The 16722-nt window shown below is 36.4% G+C and overlaps 1 protein-coding gene across 1 annotated transcript in view; it reads right to left on the bottom strand.

The window, feature by feature from the left end:
- The window catches only part of LOC105466417 (olfactory receptor 8J3), a 121509-nt gene that overhangs the window by 83448 nt on the left and 21339 nt on the right, over positions 1-16722 (bottom strand). Inside the window, 1 exon segment of the mRNA XM_071073934.1 lies at positions 5616-5824. Coding sequence (XP_070930035.1) covers positions 5616-5704 — 89 coding nt within the window. The 5' untranslated portion in view covers positions 5705-5824.

The following is a 16722-nucleotide window of genomic DNA, read 5'->3' as shown; positions in this document are numbered from 1 at the left end:
GTAAAGAAGTGCAGCAAAGAGCCCATGATCATGGAATTCACTAGTCTGTCTTACCATGCTGCCCATCATCCTAAAGAAACTGGCTTTGAAATTTTAATTACAATCCAGCTACATGGCAATAACTTGAATAGCTGGGGAAAGGTTCCTAAGAAAGCTATATATACTTTGAATTAGTCTCCAGTGTATTGCGCTGTTTTTTGCCATAGACTGGATCTAGGAGCCTAGGAATGAAGAGATGGAAATGTGAGTGACACCACTGACTATTAACCCTAGTGACCCACTGTCAAAATTTGTTTCCTGCTTCATTGACTTTAAGCTTTACTGACCTACAGGTTTTAGTCACAGAGGAATGAATGCTTCCGCCTAAAGACATAGCAATAATTCTATTGAATTGGAAGTTAAGACTCTTACCCAGCCATTTTGAGCTCCTCATGCAACTGAATCAATAGACAAAACAGGAAGTTATCATACTTGATCCTGACTTTCCAGGGTAAATTGGGCTATTACTTCACAGTACAAGGAAGAATAAGCCAGGAATATGGGACATTCCTTAGGACATCTCTTATTAATAAGAAAAACTGTAATAATAATAAAAGGAACACTGTAATAGCCTGAACTAGCCAGAACTACTAATGGCTCAAACTCTTCAGGAATAAAGGTTTGGGCCACTTTACAAAGAAAAGAAAAAAAGCTATGGCCAGCTAAGGTGCTTGCTCAAGACAAAGGGAATACAGTATGGGAAGAAGAAGAAGACAGTTACAAATACCAGCTATAATCATGTGGTCAGTTCAGAAATGAGGGCTGTAATTGTAATGAGAATTCCATCCTGATTTTATTGTAAATAAGTGTGTGTATTTATTAAGTAAAGATGCTTTATTCCATCTTTATTACCTTATATAAATAAGATATATGGACTTCACATCAGTATTTAAATATTGTTAGTTTTACATTGTAGAATTTTACTCTGAGAAAATCAGGAGACTAGTCAATATCACTCAAAGAATATATTTCCTGTTTGGAATAAGGGATTAATGAGTTTTTACTTATATGCAAGATAGTTGTGTCATCTAAAGCACAACTATGACCTTGTTATTGTCTATGTTTAGAGAGACTAAGTATGGTTTAAGTACATGTTTATGTTTGCCAAGTTGACAAGGGGTGGAGTAATGATGGTTAAGGTGTTGATTTAACTAGGCTATATGATGCCCAGATAGCTGGCAAGCATTATTTCTGGGTGTGCCTGTGCGGATGCTCCTGGAAAAGACTAGAATTGGTAGAGTAACGATCATCCTCACCAATATAGGTGGGTATCAGTGCAATCAACTGAGGCCTTGAATAGAACAAAAAGACAGAGGAAGGGTGAGTTCACTCCCTGCTTAAGCTAGGACATCCTTCACTTCCTGCATCAGACATTGACATCCCAGATTCTAGAGCCTTCTAATTCAGACTATGACCTACACCGTTGGCTCCCCTGGCTCCCAATATTTCAAGTTTGAACTGAATCTATACCACCAGCTTTCTTGGAGCTTGCAGAGAAAAAAAATCACAGGAATCCTCAGCCTACATAATTGCATAAAACAATTCATAATATTATCTATCTATCTATCTATCTATCCATCCATCCATCGCTCATCTAACTATATCCTCTTGGCTCTGTTTTTCTGGAGAACTCTGATACACTAATGAATTAAAATTGTCTTCTACAACTAATGGACAGCCTCAAAACATTTTGTTACGCTCTCAAATGCTTTAGGAATTATCAACAAATTGCCTGCCATCTCCTCAGGGAGAGTCTCAAAAGATTAAAAAATGCATAAATTGTTCTCACTGTGCCATGTGAGAGACACATGGAGGAGTCAAGACAGAGGCTTCATTACAGGTAACAAACGAAAAAAAAAAAGGTAAGAATGTTTCTTTTGGTGCCATATGTTACAGATATCGACAATGCTTCAGTGACATTGGAAAACTGCCACTTTAATTTGATGACATAACCATAGTAAAGTGTGACAATTTCTGATTCATTTCTCCAGGATTTCTGTTATCCAATAATGCCTAAGCAGAAATAACAGTGCTCCATTTTTCATATAATTTTTTACTGTTTTTTACATGGTTTCACAGGCTGAATGCTCATAAGCATCTTTGAAAGATTATGATATTGTTTCTAAAGTATATATTTTACATAAAATATTTTTATCTAATTGAGGCCAAAACTTGGAGAAAATAAAGCACAACGACAAGGAGATAAATATATTTTTAATGAAAGAATGGAGAAACTGCAACTATTTAGTCAGTCATGTTCATGTCCTTCCAAATACTTGTTATTTAGATGCTCTAGGCTTAGACTCCTTAACAATAATTTAACAGTGGATAATTATTTAAATAAATGTGTAGATATGATTCTTTTCTCACTTCTTCATGAGACAAAAAGGGGGTTTCCACCTTACATTCGAATGTGAAAAGTATTAAAAATTGAGACTTTTTGGGTAATCATAGGCACAGAAAAAAACATTTAAAAATATAAGAAAATAAAATTAGGAGACTGTTACGTACCGAGTTTTAGGGAAAAATACAATTTTCAGAAAGTACTTCAATTTCCACCAAGAGTTGACCAAAGCAGATATTATTTTCTCAAATATTGTAGCTTTAAAAATGCCATTGATATTCAACAAAGACAGCAAAATATGAAAAAGCAATCTGGGTTTTCCACAGAACTCCAATGGTGGTGAGAGGAAGCTCATTTAGATTTCCTTACCTAACAAGAAAACAGGTACTTACCAATGATGATATTTTTTTGCCTTTCTAAATTGCCAAACTGTACAAAACAAGCAAACAAAATACAGGATTTATGTTGCTTATCATCGTATTTACTAAAGATATTTATCTAACTTTCCTATCTACTGCCACACATTACCATATATCTAATATGAGAAAGGTGTGTTCATTGAGTCAGGGTAGGATAGGAGGAGGTCATAATTTTATTAAGAAAATTAAGTTCAAATAATATGTAATCATCTTCATATTCAATGTAACACAATTGCATGTCTTTATTTTTTCATAGCTCACTCTGAGATTGCTGTCACTATAATTTTCATTGTAAACACTATTTTTTCTTTTTCAAAAAGCATTGGGGCTTAGAATTTTTTTAACCAATAATAATTATCTTAGGTTATCATGCCCTCCATATCCATCTGTGGGTTATTGGGGGATATTTAGATATATATTTATTCAATTATACATATGTTTATTTGCATTATGTGCTATACCTTATTTCCTAGTTTCTGTGGCTTGCATGTCCAGAAAATTTTTAAACAGCCAGAAATCCACATATATCTCATGTTTGGTGTATTTATTTTGTCTCTATGTTACTGTGTAACGAAGTGACTTTTAATCATTTCTTTAATCTATAGTATCCTTTTATCCAAAAAGGAGCTTTTACTAATCTTCGTTATACAAACCAATATGAAGGACCACATTTTCTCCCAATTTGTTCAGATTTCCTCAAACTCCCCTAAGATTTTGTATGATAAAACAAACAACTTTCACATTCAAGTTAGCATTTCTCAATTATATTGAGATTAAACTATGGGAAGATTAATGTTTTAATAAAGTTTAAACAATTTATCTAAAATGTTATTAAATTCGTTGTGAAAAACAGATAAGTAATCCAAAACAATAGCATACCGATTAACCAAGTTTAGTCATGAATATGAATTGGGGGAGGGGAGAAGAACTGCCCTAAGTTGCAAGCATTACATCCTACTTGACCTGTAACTCCCCTAGGCATCCTTATGGTCCTAACAAAGATGTTAATTCACAGTCAGAATAATGTACGTGTACATGTGTAAAAAAACCTCTTTCAAGTAAGGCGCTGTCACAATAACAAGAAGAAGAAAACTCACAATGTACTTGATATTTTAGAACTACTTCTAGGCAACAAAGACACATTGAATCACTTAATCTTCAGTCATCCTTCCCAACAATTCCACAATGACATGTTGCTTCTGGATATAAGAACAAACAGTTTTAGATAACTTACACTATTTGCCTACCATAACCTTTCAAATATGACATGAATTAAGATACAGTGTAGAATATATCTATATCCATACACTTCCTGATATTTTTTGCTTTGTAAATACAAATAATTGCCACTGTCATCTGTTATGCTGCTCTTACTCATATGCCTAATATCTGTCAACTCTATTAAAGTCTCGGCTGTACCACCCGAAGAGATACGGGTATTCACAGGATGATGTTTTGAAGCAGGTGGTTTTATGCATTTTTGGAATCTGACAAATTTTTTATATAACTAAAATTGTATTATGTCGTAATAGTAATTTATAAATATGACCACTCTAAAAACAGTGCAATAATTGTAAATATATCAGGTATCCACAGTATTAACAATATTTTTAACTTTAAAAATTTTCTTTAGATATCTATACATACATGAATATCTGTCCATATCTTTCTCTCTCATATGGTTCTATTCATCCATAATCTATCTATCTATCTATCAATGATCTATCATCTATCCATGTATCTCATCAGAGTTTCTCAACCTTAGCACTATTGATATTTGGGGTTGGGTATTGCGATGGGCTGAGTATTGATTATAGTAGAATGTTTAGCAGCTTACTGGCTTCTAACCTTTAGATGCAACAGTGGCCCACCTCCAAATTGTGATAAATAAAATGTCTCTAGACATGGGAAAATGTTTTCGGGTGAGTAAAATCAAAACCAAACTGAAAACTGCTGATCTGTCTTTATCTGTTTCTTGAATTATATTTAAACATGTTTTTATTTGTGAGAGGTACATTTGTTTTCAAATATCACAAATTGTGAAATTTAGATGTATCTTATGTTAGCTTTGCATACTAAAAATTTTCTCAGGTGATGATAGAGGAAATCTATTGACTATGCTGATGTCTCTATCAGAATAGGTTTTCTGATGAACCTGGATGGAACAACACAATCTAACAACGGTGAATGAATTCATTCTTGCGGGAATCACAAATATTGCTGAGCTGCAGGCACCATTATTTGCATTGTTCCTCATGATCTATGTGATCTCAGTGATGGGCAATTTGGGCATGATCGTCCTCACTAAGTTGGACTCCAGGTTGCAAACCCCTATGTACTTTTTTCTCAGACATCTGGCTCTCGTGGATCTTGGTTATTCAACAACCGTAGGACCCAAAATGTTAGTAAATTTTGTTGTGGATAAGAATACAATTTCTTATTATTTTTGTGCAACACAGCTAGCTTGCTTTCTTGTGTTCATTGGTAGTGAACTTTTTATTCTCTCAGCGATGTCCTACGACCGCTATGTGGCCATCTGTAACCCTCTGCTATACACAGTAATCATGTCACAAAAGGTATGTCAAGTGCTGGTGGCAATCCCTTATCTCTACTGCACATTCATTTCTCTTCTAGTCACCGTAAAGATTTTTACTTTATCCTTCTGTGGCTGCAATGTCATCAGACATTTCTATTGTGACAGTCTCCCCTTATTACCTTTGCTCTGCTCAAATACACATGAAATTGAATTGATAATTCTGATCTTCGCAGCTATCAATTTGATTTCATCTCTTTTGATAGTTCTTGTATCTTACCTGCTCATCCTTGTAGCCATTCTCAGGATGAATTCTGCTGGCAGACAAAAGGCTTTTTCTACCTGTGGAGCCCACCTGACAGTGGTCATAGTGTTCTACGGGACTTTGCTTTTCATGTACGTGCAGCCCAAGTCCAGTCATTCCTTTGACACTGATAAAGTGGCTTCCATATTTTACACCTTGGTTATTCCCATGTTGAATCCTTTGATCTATAGTTTAAGAAACAAAGATGTAAAATATGCCCTATGGAGGACATGGAATAATTTAATGTTTTTCTTTAAAGTTTGTACAATATGATTCCTATAAATTAGGTTATGGGCATCAATTTTTGCTCTGTATACTTCCAGAAGATGTAACTAGCATAACTGATTCAACATATATTTACATATGTTTAATACATGATAGGCTTTTCTAATTGCTATACATAAAACAGTAGAAACATTTGCCTTCTTTGATCGATAGATGAATTGAATTTATAATAATTCCATTTTATACAATAGTAGAATATGCATGATGGATACAAAGAAAAAGGAGACAAGGAAAGCTAGTACGCTGGGTGGGAGTAGGAAACAGTGGTCATTAGAGAAGGGAATGACAAGGATTCTAGTATTTCTATCCACTTTGGAATAATATTTGCAGAGTGTGTGTTTCTGTTTGTGTGTTTTCGTGTATATAAGCACTTTCCTTTTGTTTTAGCCTTCATACATTTGCTTGTATATTTTGACATTGCATTTAATACTGATTGTTTACATGATATGTGATGATTTTAAGTCTTACAACTATGCTCAAATAATTACTATTCCAAATATTAGGATTCCACCGTTTCTTTATCAATGCCTTTATTTGCACATGTAAGTCTGTTAACTGAACATACTTTGTAGCTCAATAACTGGTAAATTCTGATTAGCAGCTGATTGTTTGTTAGCGCCCATTCTCTTTACATAAGTAGATATTATCAATTATGCTAAAGTTCAGAAGACTTCCATAGAAAGTCTCAGGTTTAGTCTTTTTCTCTAGTTGTTCTTGCTTAATAACTGCTTTTCATGGATTTCCCCTTATTTATCTAAAAAAGTAATAAACTGTGGTTAAAATTTGTGTTCCAGTTGTTTTTACATCTTTAAGAGGACCATTCTATGATGAATTTTGTAGTCTCTTTCTCACTGAGTTGACAATCCATAATTTTTGTCAATAAGCACTATATGGAATGTACTATATTTTTATTGACTTCACTGATTGCATCAGTTGACTGTTCTACATGTACAAAGCAAATAGATGGAATAAAATGCACTACACCATACTGTATCTATCTGCTGGCTGTTACAGATGTCCTTTGACAGTTACAGACCTTCACCATGTAAATGAGGTCTGATCTGTATGCAGTGATATCATTATCTTGCCTTTTGAACATGATTGCTTTCCTTAACTCCCTACATTTTCTTATGCATTTTGATTTCCTTTATTCTTTTTAATAATCCTAATTTTATTGAAAGTATCAGACTCTACAATATTTTCTTAGTTCACCATCATAAGATAAAATCCCACGTGCAGCAGCCAAAGAAACATGAATGAATATATCTCATTGGAATAAAGTAAACATTGCATACCACATTGTCATGTGAGGATAAACATTACCATATTGTTGGTGTACTGAATCTTTAAGATGGTCATAGAAATTACCAGGTAATAAGATCTCTCACTTATTATAGAGATTCTACATGTCTCAATTAATTTAGCCATCACAACAGCTCTGTGAGGTAGGTTCTGTTAAAAGTTCCATTTTTCAAATGATAAAGTAGAGCCTAGATACAGTAAGTTGTCAGAGATCACCAAAGTATTAGAACCAAGTTTTGTTGTATTTGTGTTTAAGAGAATCTCCCTTTGTTGGCCAGTTTGGAGTGCAGTGGCATAACCATAGCTCACTGCAGAATCAAATTCCTGCGCTCAAGCAATCCTCTCACCTCAGCCTCCTAAATAACTGGGACTATAGCCATGAGCCACCAATGCCCGGCCTGTTTTTGTATTTTTCACAGAGATAGGGTTTTGCCATGTTGCCCAGGTTGGTATCAAACTCCTGAGCTCAAAGTGATCCACCCACCTCAGCCTCCCAAAGTGCTGGGACTTATGTATGTGAGCCACCATGCCTGGCTCTATATTGTCACTCTCTCACTCTCTATTTTAAGACAGGGTCTGGCTCTGTTGCCCAGGCTGGAGTGCAGTAGCGTGATTTCAGCTCACTGCAACTTCTGCCTCCTGAGTTCAAGCAATTATTATTGTGCCTCAGCCTCCCAAGTAGCTAGGACTACAGGCATGTGCCACCATGCCTAATTCTGTATTTTTAGAAGAGGTGGGGGTTTGTCACATTGGCCAGTCTGGGCTTGAACTCCCTAGTCTCAAGTGATCCACCTGCCTCAGCCTCCCAAAGTGCTGGAATTAAGTGCGTGAGCCACTGCAGCCGGCCCTATTTTGTCTCTTAATGTCATTTGTGGATCCAGTGTACCACATGGTGATTGCAGTTTATAATACTGAATTTTTTTTTTTTTTTTTTTTTTTTTTTTGAGACGGAGTCTCACGCTGTTGCCCAGGCTGGAGTGCAGTGGCGCGATCTCGGCTCACTGCAAGCTCCGCCTCCTGGGTTCACGCCATTCTCCTGCCTCAGCCTCCTGAGTAGCTAGGACTACAGGCGCCCGCCACCGCGCCCGGCTAATTTTTTGTATTTTTAGTAGAGACGGGGTTTCACTGTGGTCTCGATCTCCTGACCTTGTGATCCGCCCGCCTCGGCCTCCCAAAGTGCTGGGATTACAGGCTTGAGCCACCGCGCCCGGCCAATACTGAACTTTTTACTTGAAATTTCATGAAAGAGCAGATTGCAAGAGTCTTCACCACACATACACAAACACACACACACACGCAGGGTGAGCCATGGGTGGTAAAAGGTGTGCTAATTAATGTTTTAGTAATCATTACACAATGCATACACATATAAACACACTGTGCACCTTGAAAATACACATTTGTCAATGAAATATTTTCAAAGAAAATAAATGAAAGCAGTGAAATGTGACACACAAAAATTTCCAAAATACATAATCAGAAAGAAAATTGACTCAGAAATGTAAACTTATCAGTCCATTTTGACATTTTGAAAGTGTCTATGCTCAAATAGAAAGCCATCAAAAAGTAGAGTTTGAGTAGAGTTATAATAAATTGCAGATTGTGAAGATAGCAGAAATTAGCATTAAGTAGTCAGTAATATGCTGAAGACAAAGAAATAACCAGGCAGATTTTATTTCTATTCTAATAAGTTCGATCGTCTTTAAGATTGAGGCTGTTTTCTTAATAGGGGAAAGGCACCTCCTGGGAAAAGATGAGGAGGGACAATGACAATTTGGTAAATCCTCCGACTCCCTGGACACAGAGTAAACCATTATAGAGCTGAACAGGCATGCCACAAGGTAGTTTCAGAAGTCATGAAACAGGAGGAACTATATTATAATTTCCAGTATATGTGATTGGCGCATTGTGGAACAATGAGGACCACATCGTTCACAATGGTATGTGGTGTTTTACCCATTTTCCAGTATGTCATATTTGAGCATAAGTTTACATTGTGTTTAGTTAATCTTACCTTTGTAAGTTCCCTGATAAGGATGAAACTATTCGTATATTCTTCAAGTCCCAGCTAAGACACCAGGACACATGATATAATATATGAAATAATATAGTAACAGGTACTTGTGGCTTGTGGGGGTCAGATTTAGATCTCAAACAAATTGCCTAACATTATGCCCCAAAACATAACACAAAAAAAATGGAAAAAAAATCAATCCCAAAATTATCAGAAGGAAACAAAAAAGATCAGAACATAAATAAATCCAATAAAGAATATAGAAAAATTAACGAAAATAAGAGCTGGCATTTTGAAAAAATAAACAAAATTGGCAAACTTTCAGCTTGGCTAACAAAGAAAACAAAGGGAAGAGTAAAATAAAATTATAAATGAAAATGGAGCCATTACAATTAATATCTCAAAAATAAAATGGATCATGAAGGACTATTACGAACAATTATATGCCAACAAATTGAATAACCGAGGAAATGAATAAATTCCTAGCAAAATACAATCTACTAAGATTAAATCAAACATAAATAAAAAGTCTAAAAAAATAGAGAGATTGAAGTAGTGATATGGCTTGGCTCTGTGTCCCCACCCAAATCTATTCTTGAATTGTAATCACTACATGTCAAGGGAGGAATCTGGTGGGAGGTGATTGGGTTATGGGGTGGTTTCCCCATGCTGTTTTTATGATAGTGAGTTCTCAGGAGGTATAATGGTTTTAATAAAAGTGGTGTGCACTTTCCTGTGCCCACAATGTCTCTCTCCTCTGCCTTGGGAAAAAAAAAAAAAGATGCTTGTTTCTCCTTTGCTTTCTGCCATGATTGTAAGTTTGCTGAGGCTTTCCCAGCCATGTAAACTGTGAGTCAATTAACTTCTCTACTTTATAAATTACTCGGTCTCAGGAAGTTCTTTAAAGTAGTTTGAAAACAGACTAATACAGAAGTTTGGTAGTTAGAGAAGTGGAGCATTGCTATAAGGATACTTGAAATGTGGAAGCAACTTTGGAACTAAGTAATGGGCAGAGGTTGGAAGAGTTTGGAGAGTTCAGAAGAAGATAAGATGTGGGAAAATCTGGAACTTCCTAGATACTTGAACGGTTTTGACCAAAATGCTGATGAAGATATGGACAATGAGGTCCAGCCTGAGATGGTCTCAGATGGAGATGAGAAACTTACTGGGAACTGGAGCAAAGGTCACTCTTGCTATGCTTTAGCAAAGAGACAGGTGGCATTTTACCCCTGCCTGGAGATCTGTAGAACTTTGAACATGAGAGAGATAATTTAGTCTATTTGATGGAAAACATTTTCTAAAAGTGTATGCTCATATGTGTGAAGAAAGAAATGATCTAAAATTAAAAATTATGTTTAAAAGGGTAACTGAACATAAGAGTTTGGAAAATTTGCAGCCTGACCATGCTGTAGAAAAGAAAAACCAATTTTCTGAGAAAGTTAAGCTTGCTGCAGAAATTTGCATAAGTGACTTGGAGCCAAATGTTAATAGCCCAGACAATGAGGAAAGTGTCTCCAGGGCATTTTACAGAACTTCATAGCAGTCCCTCCCATGACAGGCCCAGAGGCCTAAGAGGGAAAAATCATTTCCTGGGCCAGGCCCGGGGCCCACCGCTGCTCTGTGCAGCCTTGGGACTTGGCGCCCTGCATCCCAGCTGCTACAGCTTCAGCCAAGGATAAAAGGTGACAAGGTGAAGCTCAGGCCATTGCTTCTGTGCGGGCAAATCCCAGGCCTTGGTGGCTTCCACCTGGTGTTGGACCTATGAACATGGAAAAGCTGCAGGCACTCAATGCCAGTCGATGAAAGCAGAGTTTGCTATCTGAGTCAAGCTATGTTATTTTCCTCCTAAAATAAATCCTCCTAAAACAAACACTTTTAAGAGGTATATTTTTTAAAAAGTCAGACATCTCCCCAGTATAACACACAACGTCTCAGAATCTGAAACTGATACACAAATGTGTACGAAAATTAGAGCAAGGCTTCAAGTAGAAATAGAAGCTGGTTCTTAGTTCTGCTCTTTTTTCAGAACCTCAAGTTTGGATTATGGCATTATTAACTCTCTGGTATCTTCTAACCACCTTATTCCAGGCATCCAAAGCTATGTCATATATGTGAGGGTCTCAAGGGAGAGAGAACTTTGTCTTCTAGTGGTAAAACGGCTCTGTGTTTTATCATTGCAGGATTCTGAGACAAAGACAAATATAAAAATAATAAAACTTTTAGATGAAAATCGGAAAAATTTTTGTTCAGAACACAGAATCATCAAAAGAAAATCAACAAAGAAAAAAAGAATAGGCATAGACACTTTAAAAATAATATATACGAATGGTCAAAAAGTACATGGAAACGTGTTATCATTAGTCATCAGGTAAATGAAAATTACGATCACAATAAGATACCAGTTTATTCCATTTTCCATTTCTAACTTAAATACTAAAAAATATTTCTATATCAAATTTAGCAAGAATGTTGAGAAAATGGGACTCCAAAAATTACTAGTGGTAATGTAAAATTCAACAATTTTGGAAAACTGTCAGTTTCTTCCAAATTTAAATATATATACTATGATCTAGTAATTTTACTCTTAGATCTATAACAAAGAAAAATTAATGCATGTGTCCACAAATATTTTTGTATAGGAGTTTTTATAGTAATTTAAAAAATTTATAGATTTGGGGAATACAATTGCAGTTTTCTTACATCCCCAAACTGGAATATAGGGGTATGGAGAGAAAACTATGATATATTCATATAGTGAAATACTATGTACCAATACAAACATGGATGAAGTTCAAAAGCAAAATACTGACTAAAAGAAGATTGAGAGTATGAATCGAACATTTCAACAAACATGAAATTCAAAAACCAAGAAAATATGTCTAGGGATAGGAATCAAAGCAGCAGTTGCCCAGTGATGGGAGGATAGTGTTGTGAGTTATTAGGAAAATTATTCCATGATAGAAGTGTCCTAGGATGGGGATTATAGAGCACAAAGGAAATTTCTGGTGTTGAAAATATTCTACATAATGATTTAGTTAGTACAAATAAATTTTTCAAAATCATTTTGTTGAGTTTCAAATTTCACTGTGTACATTTTCCTCAATTCTATCACATATTGAAGCCACAGAGGAAGAATACACGGATGAAATGTTATGGGAAAGGAGGCATACAATATTTTACTAGAATTTTCTCCCAATAAGGTTGTACTGAACATTATCCAACAGTTGTGGGATCAGTTCAGGAACCACCACGATTAAGGAAAATACTACACAATGCATTACAGCAATTGTTACAAGTTTCCTATAGAAAAAGATATATGTCATATTTATGATATACGTGTATGTGTATATATCACTCCTTTAGATATGAGGCTTTAATTTCAAATCTTTCAATACCAATGAGATTCCAGGAAAATTAGTTTGAGTTTGATGCTCTCTTAATATGAATATAGTAATACCTTACGTGTGTGGGTTAAATAATACATTTTAACCTAGTGCCTACCACATATTTTTAATAATCAAAGAAAACTTCCAATTGATGATAGTATCATTTATGATTTCACCATTTTGTAACTCTTTCAGATCAACTTAGTTACATGTAATGTCAAAATATTTTCAGCTGTTACTTATAGTTGGCTCTGTGAGTGAATTCCTTTACATCATGTGGTTCTCCACAGAACTGTAGAGACCATTTATTGTTGTTGCTTTTGAGATATCCCTCATGTATCATCCTCTCTGGTGAATGTGTAGGGTGTCCTAGGTAATTAGTAGGCACAAAAAGACAATATTTGTAAGTCAGATAATTTGGCCAAAATCATTTGGAGGAATTACACACAACTTCAGAGAGTAACAAAAAGAGGAATAAAATTGAACTCTTATTTTATACTATACACATAAATTCACAACAAAAAGTACTTTAAGAAAACATGTCAACCCATTAATTTTTCCCATCCAAAGCACAAGTGAACTGGGAGAGGAAAATTCAAAAAATATAATGGCATATATTTTCATTATCACCCAGGGTTGGTCATTTCTTATGACTACTAATTTCTGATGTAGACACATATGGTCAACAAGAGTCGATTCCTCCAAATACTCTACAAAACTTCAGTATCGTCTCTGCTAATTGGAGTTCTCTGAACTAATGTAGTGTTGGAGAGCAATAAATCCTATGAATTGGAACAACTGTCCTATACCTATGTGTTTTGTGAGAGTTGAATGTGATGTTTAGATATTTCAAGTAAAAAGAAAGTTGAAATCACCTAAAAAATTTATAAGTAAGCTCATCTGTTAGGATGTATTGAGGTTAGAATTTTTAGAGAAAATACAGGTGATGATATCCAGGTTTGAAAAATAAAAAGTATATTAATATATAATATTTTAAAAAGAATATAAGTATTTCTATGGCAATAGTTTATAAACTAAAAATAATTTTAAGGACACCAAGTGCAAACTTAAATTTTTTTAGTCCTTTTTCCTCCTGGGCTTCTGTTTCTGAGGGGTTTTGTTTTTCTAACAATGGGCATTAGAATCATTAATGTAGACTGAAATAGAATGGTTTTTAAGACTTATGAAGTTACTGAGAAAACCCTGAACCTCAAAACATTTCTGATATTACTGTGAAGATAGAAAAATCAGTCATTTATTTGCATACTTTTTGTATTATTTCTGTCCTAATGTTTAGCCCTACTTTGTTACATTTAAAATATAAACACTAAAATATTAAAAGGAGACCAGAGATACCCTTTTCCATGCATGAATCATGCACACAGTGAAAGAGTTCACACATCTTCAGAAGATGCTGACACTGGATATGAAGACGCTTAAACACAGAAGAATTGTTGGGGTGATCAGACCCAACACCAGGTCGTGCGGGCGGTGAAGTCCAGCAGAGTCAAAGGAGAGAAAAAGACAGTTTGAGAGAGAAAGTGGGACCAGAGACCATCGTGAGTGTGGAAGCTGCAAAGGCCCCGAGCTCTGGGAGGCCACGCTATTTATTGGTGCCCAGACAGGTGGTGAGGATGTAGGGGTTAAAAAGAAATGCATCAAGTGAATGAGAAACATATGGCTGCTTGAGATAACGGGAGTGCTAAAAGGAGCCAGCAAGTCTAGCAGACATGCGAGTCCTGCCTCAGCTTCTCTCCCAACGCCCCCTTCTTTTTTGTAAAAGCCACCACAGCTATCATTATTAGCAAAAGGTGGCCTCTTTTTTTAAATTAGTTGAGCAAGGCAATTGCTGATTGGTGATCCAGCTTCATTTTTCTTAGCCCTTATTCAAAATGGAGTTTCTCTGGCTTGAATGCTTCCTACATATCTCCTCTTTCCCTTTTACAAGAGGACCCTTAATCCCAGGGGTTGCAGAAGGATGAAGATCTGTCTTCTGTAACTTCTTCATGCTGAATAGGGGCGATGATACTCCTGCCTACCTATTATTAGGGTCTCTTGTAATCAGGGTTCAGAGGAGTTCAGTCAGAAAGCATTTGTCCATTAAGCATCTATTAGGTAAAACCCTGGTGCTCCAGCACTTTCTCAGCATGGCTCATACTGGGGGAGCCTAGTCCATGGTTGGGATCCATAGGTCCTTCCAGTCGCCTGTTCCATGGTCGTACAACATCCTCAGGGCACCTACGTGGTTTGTTCATCTCCTGCAAAAACCCAAGCATACCCTCACCCCCATGTTAGTAAATCCACTGAAACACAAGCAAAAACTTCTGTGGCTGTAGCCGGGAGGCACGCCATTGCTGAAGCATTTGTAACTCAGCTTCTGCCCTTTGGTTAATTACCACGGAGTAAAACTTACCATTGATAATGAGAAGCAGGCTTTTCCTGATTAACAGAAGGCACAGAGAAAGCAAATCGAGGCTTATCCTTCTTGTGCCACAGTATAGCAAAAAAGTAAGTCTTAAGCCTTCAATTTGCACGGTACACGTGGGTCCACCACATGCTGTGGTTCATGATAGATCTTCAGATGTTTGGTGGGCACCCACACAGGCACCTGATTGTCACGTGGAGAGACAAGCAAATCCTCTTCCCCATAAAATTATCTTTCCTTTTTCCCAGCTCTTTGTATGTGCATCCCTCTACCATATATCTTGTCCAGCCTTTATTTTCCTTTTGTCCTGTCAGATATTGTTCAGCTGCAGTCATGGGTTGATCTTGCTGAATTTTTTCCTCAATTAATTGAAGTTCCTCCAGTGCTTTTTTGGACATGAAGCATTTACTGTTAAGGTTAGAATCGCCTCGTAAAGTAAAAGAGGTGAGACATAGCATAGGTAGGAACGCCTAAAGTTGGACAAATCCAATTAATGTCTCCTAATAATGTTTGGAAATCATTTAAAGTTTCTAAATTATCTTTTTGAATTTGAACCTGTTGGGGCTTAATAGCACTTTGCTCTACCTTCATTCCTAGATATTGAAAGGGAGAAGTTTGGATTTTATTGGGGGCTATAATTAACCCTGTCGCATTTACAGTATTTTTTAACTGTAGCACATCAGTTCCTCCCCAGTCTCAGCTGTACACAGACTATCATCCATGTAATGGATGATATAACATTTTTTAACCTGTTCTGTAACTGGCTTAATAGCTTTCCCGATATAAGTTTGACAAATAGACTATTTAGCATACCTTGTGGTAAATACTTTCCAATAGTATCTGTCCACTGGGTTTTCATTATTTATGGCAGGAACAGTAAAAGCAAATTTTTCATAATCTTGGGCAGTTAAAGGAATGGTAAAAAAGTAACCCTTTAGATCTATCACTATGAGAGTCCAGTATTTTGGGATCATTGTTGGGGAGGGCAGCCCTGGTTGTAGCGCACCCATGGGCTGAATCACAGCATTAGCAGCCCTTGAATCTGTTAACATTCTCCATTTCCCTGATTTTTTTCTTAATGACAAATACAGGAGAATTCCAAGGGGAGAAAGTAGGCTCTATATGTCCCTTTTGCAATTGTTCCTGCACCAGTTCTTTTAAAGCCTCCAGTTTTTCCTGTTTCCGTGGCCATTGCTCCACCTAAATGGGTTTGACAGTTAGCCAAACAAGAGGAATGGGAGCCGGAGGCTCAACAATGGCTGTTCCTAAAAATGACACCCCAATCTGGTCTGATCTGTTTGCCCCCTTAATTCTAAAGGTTCTGATTGGCCGTTTTTATCTTTTCCTGGTCCTTTCCCCAGGTTATATCCCATGTTTTTCATCATTTGTCTACTATGATTACTATACTGATCTGTAGGAAGTTATTTCAGCACCCCATTTTTGCAATAAGTCTCTACCCCATAAATTGACAGGAATAGGTGTATTGATAGGTTGGATTGTCCCCTCCTGACCATCCGGCCCTTGATAAAATCAAGGAACATTAATAAACTTCCCAGGCAGCTCCTACTCCAACAATATCAATGGATGCCTTTTGCTTAGGCCAGTGCTGGGGCCATTGATTTATAGCAACAGTAGAGACCTCAGCTCATTATCTACTAGTCCTTCAAAATA

Source organism: Macaca nemestrina, chromosome 12, assembly GCF_043159975.1.
Source record: "Macaca nemestrina isolate mMacNem1 chromosome 12, mMacNem.hap1, whole genome shotgun sequence".
NCBI lineage: Eukaryota > Metazoa > Chordata > Mammalia > Primates > Cercopithecidae > Macaca > Macaca nemestrina.
Note: the sequence above shows the minus strand (reverse complement) of the source record. Positions and strands in the feature narration are given on the sequence as shown.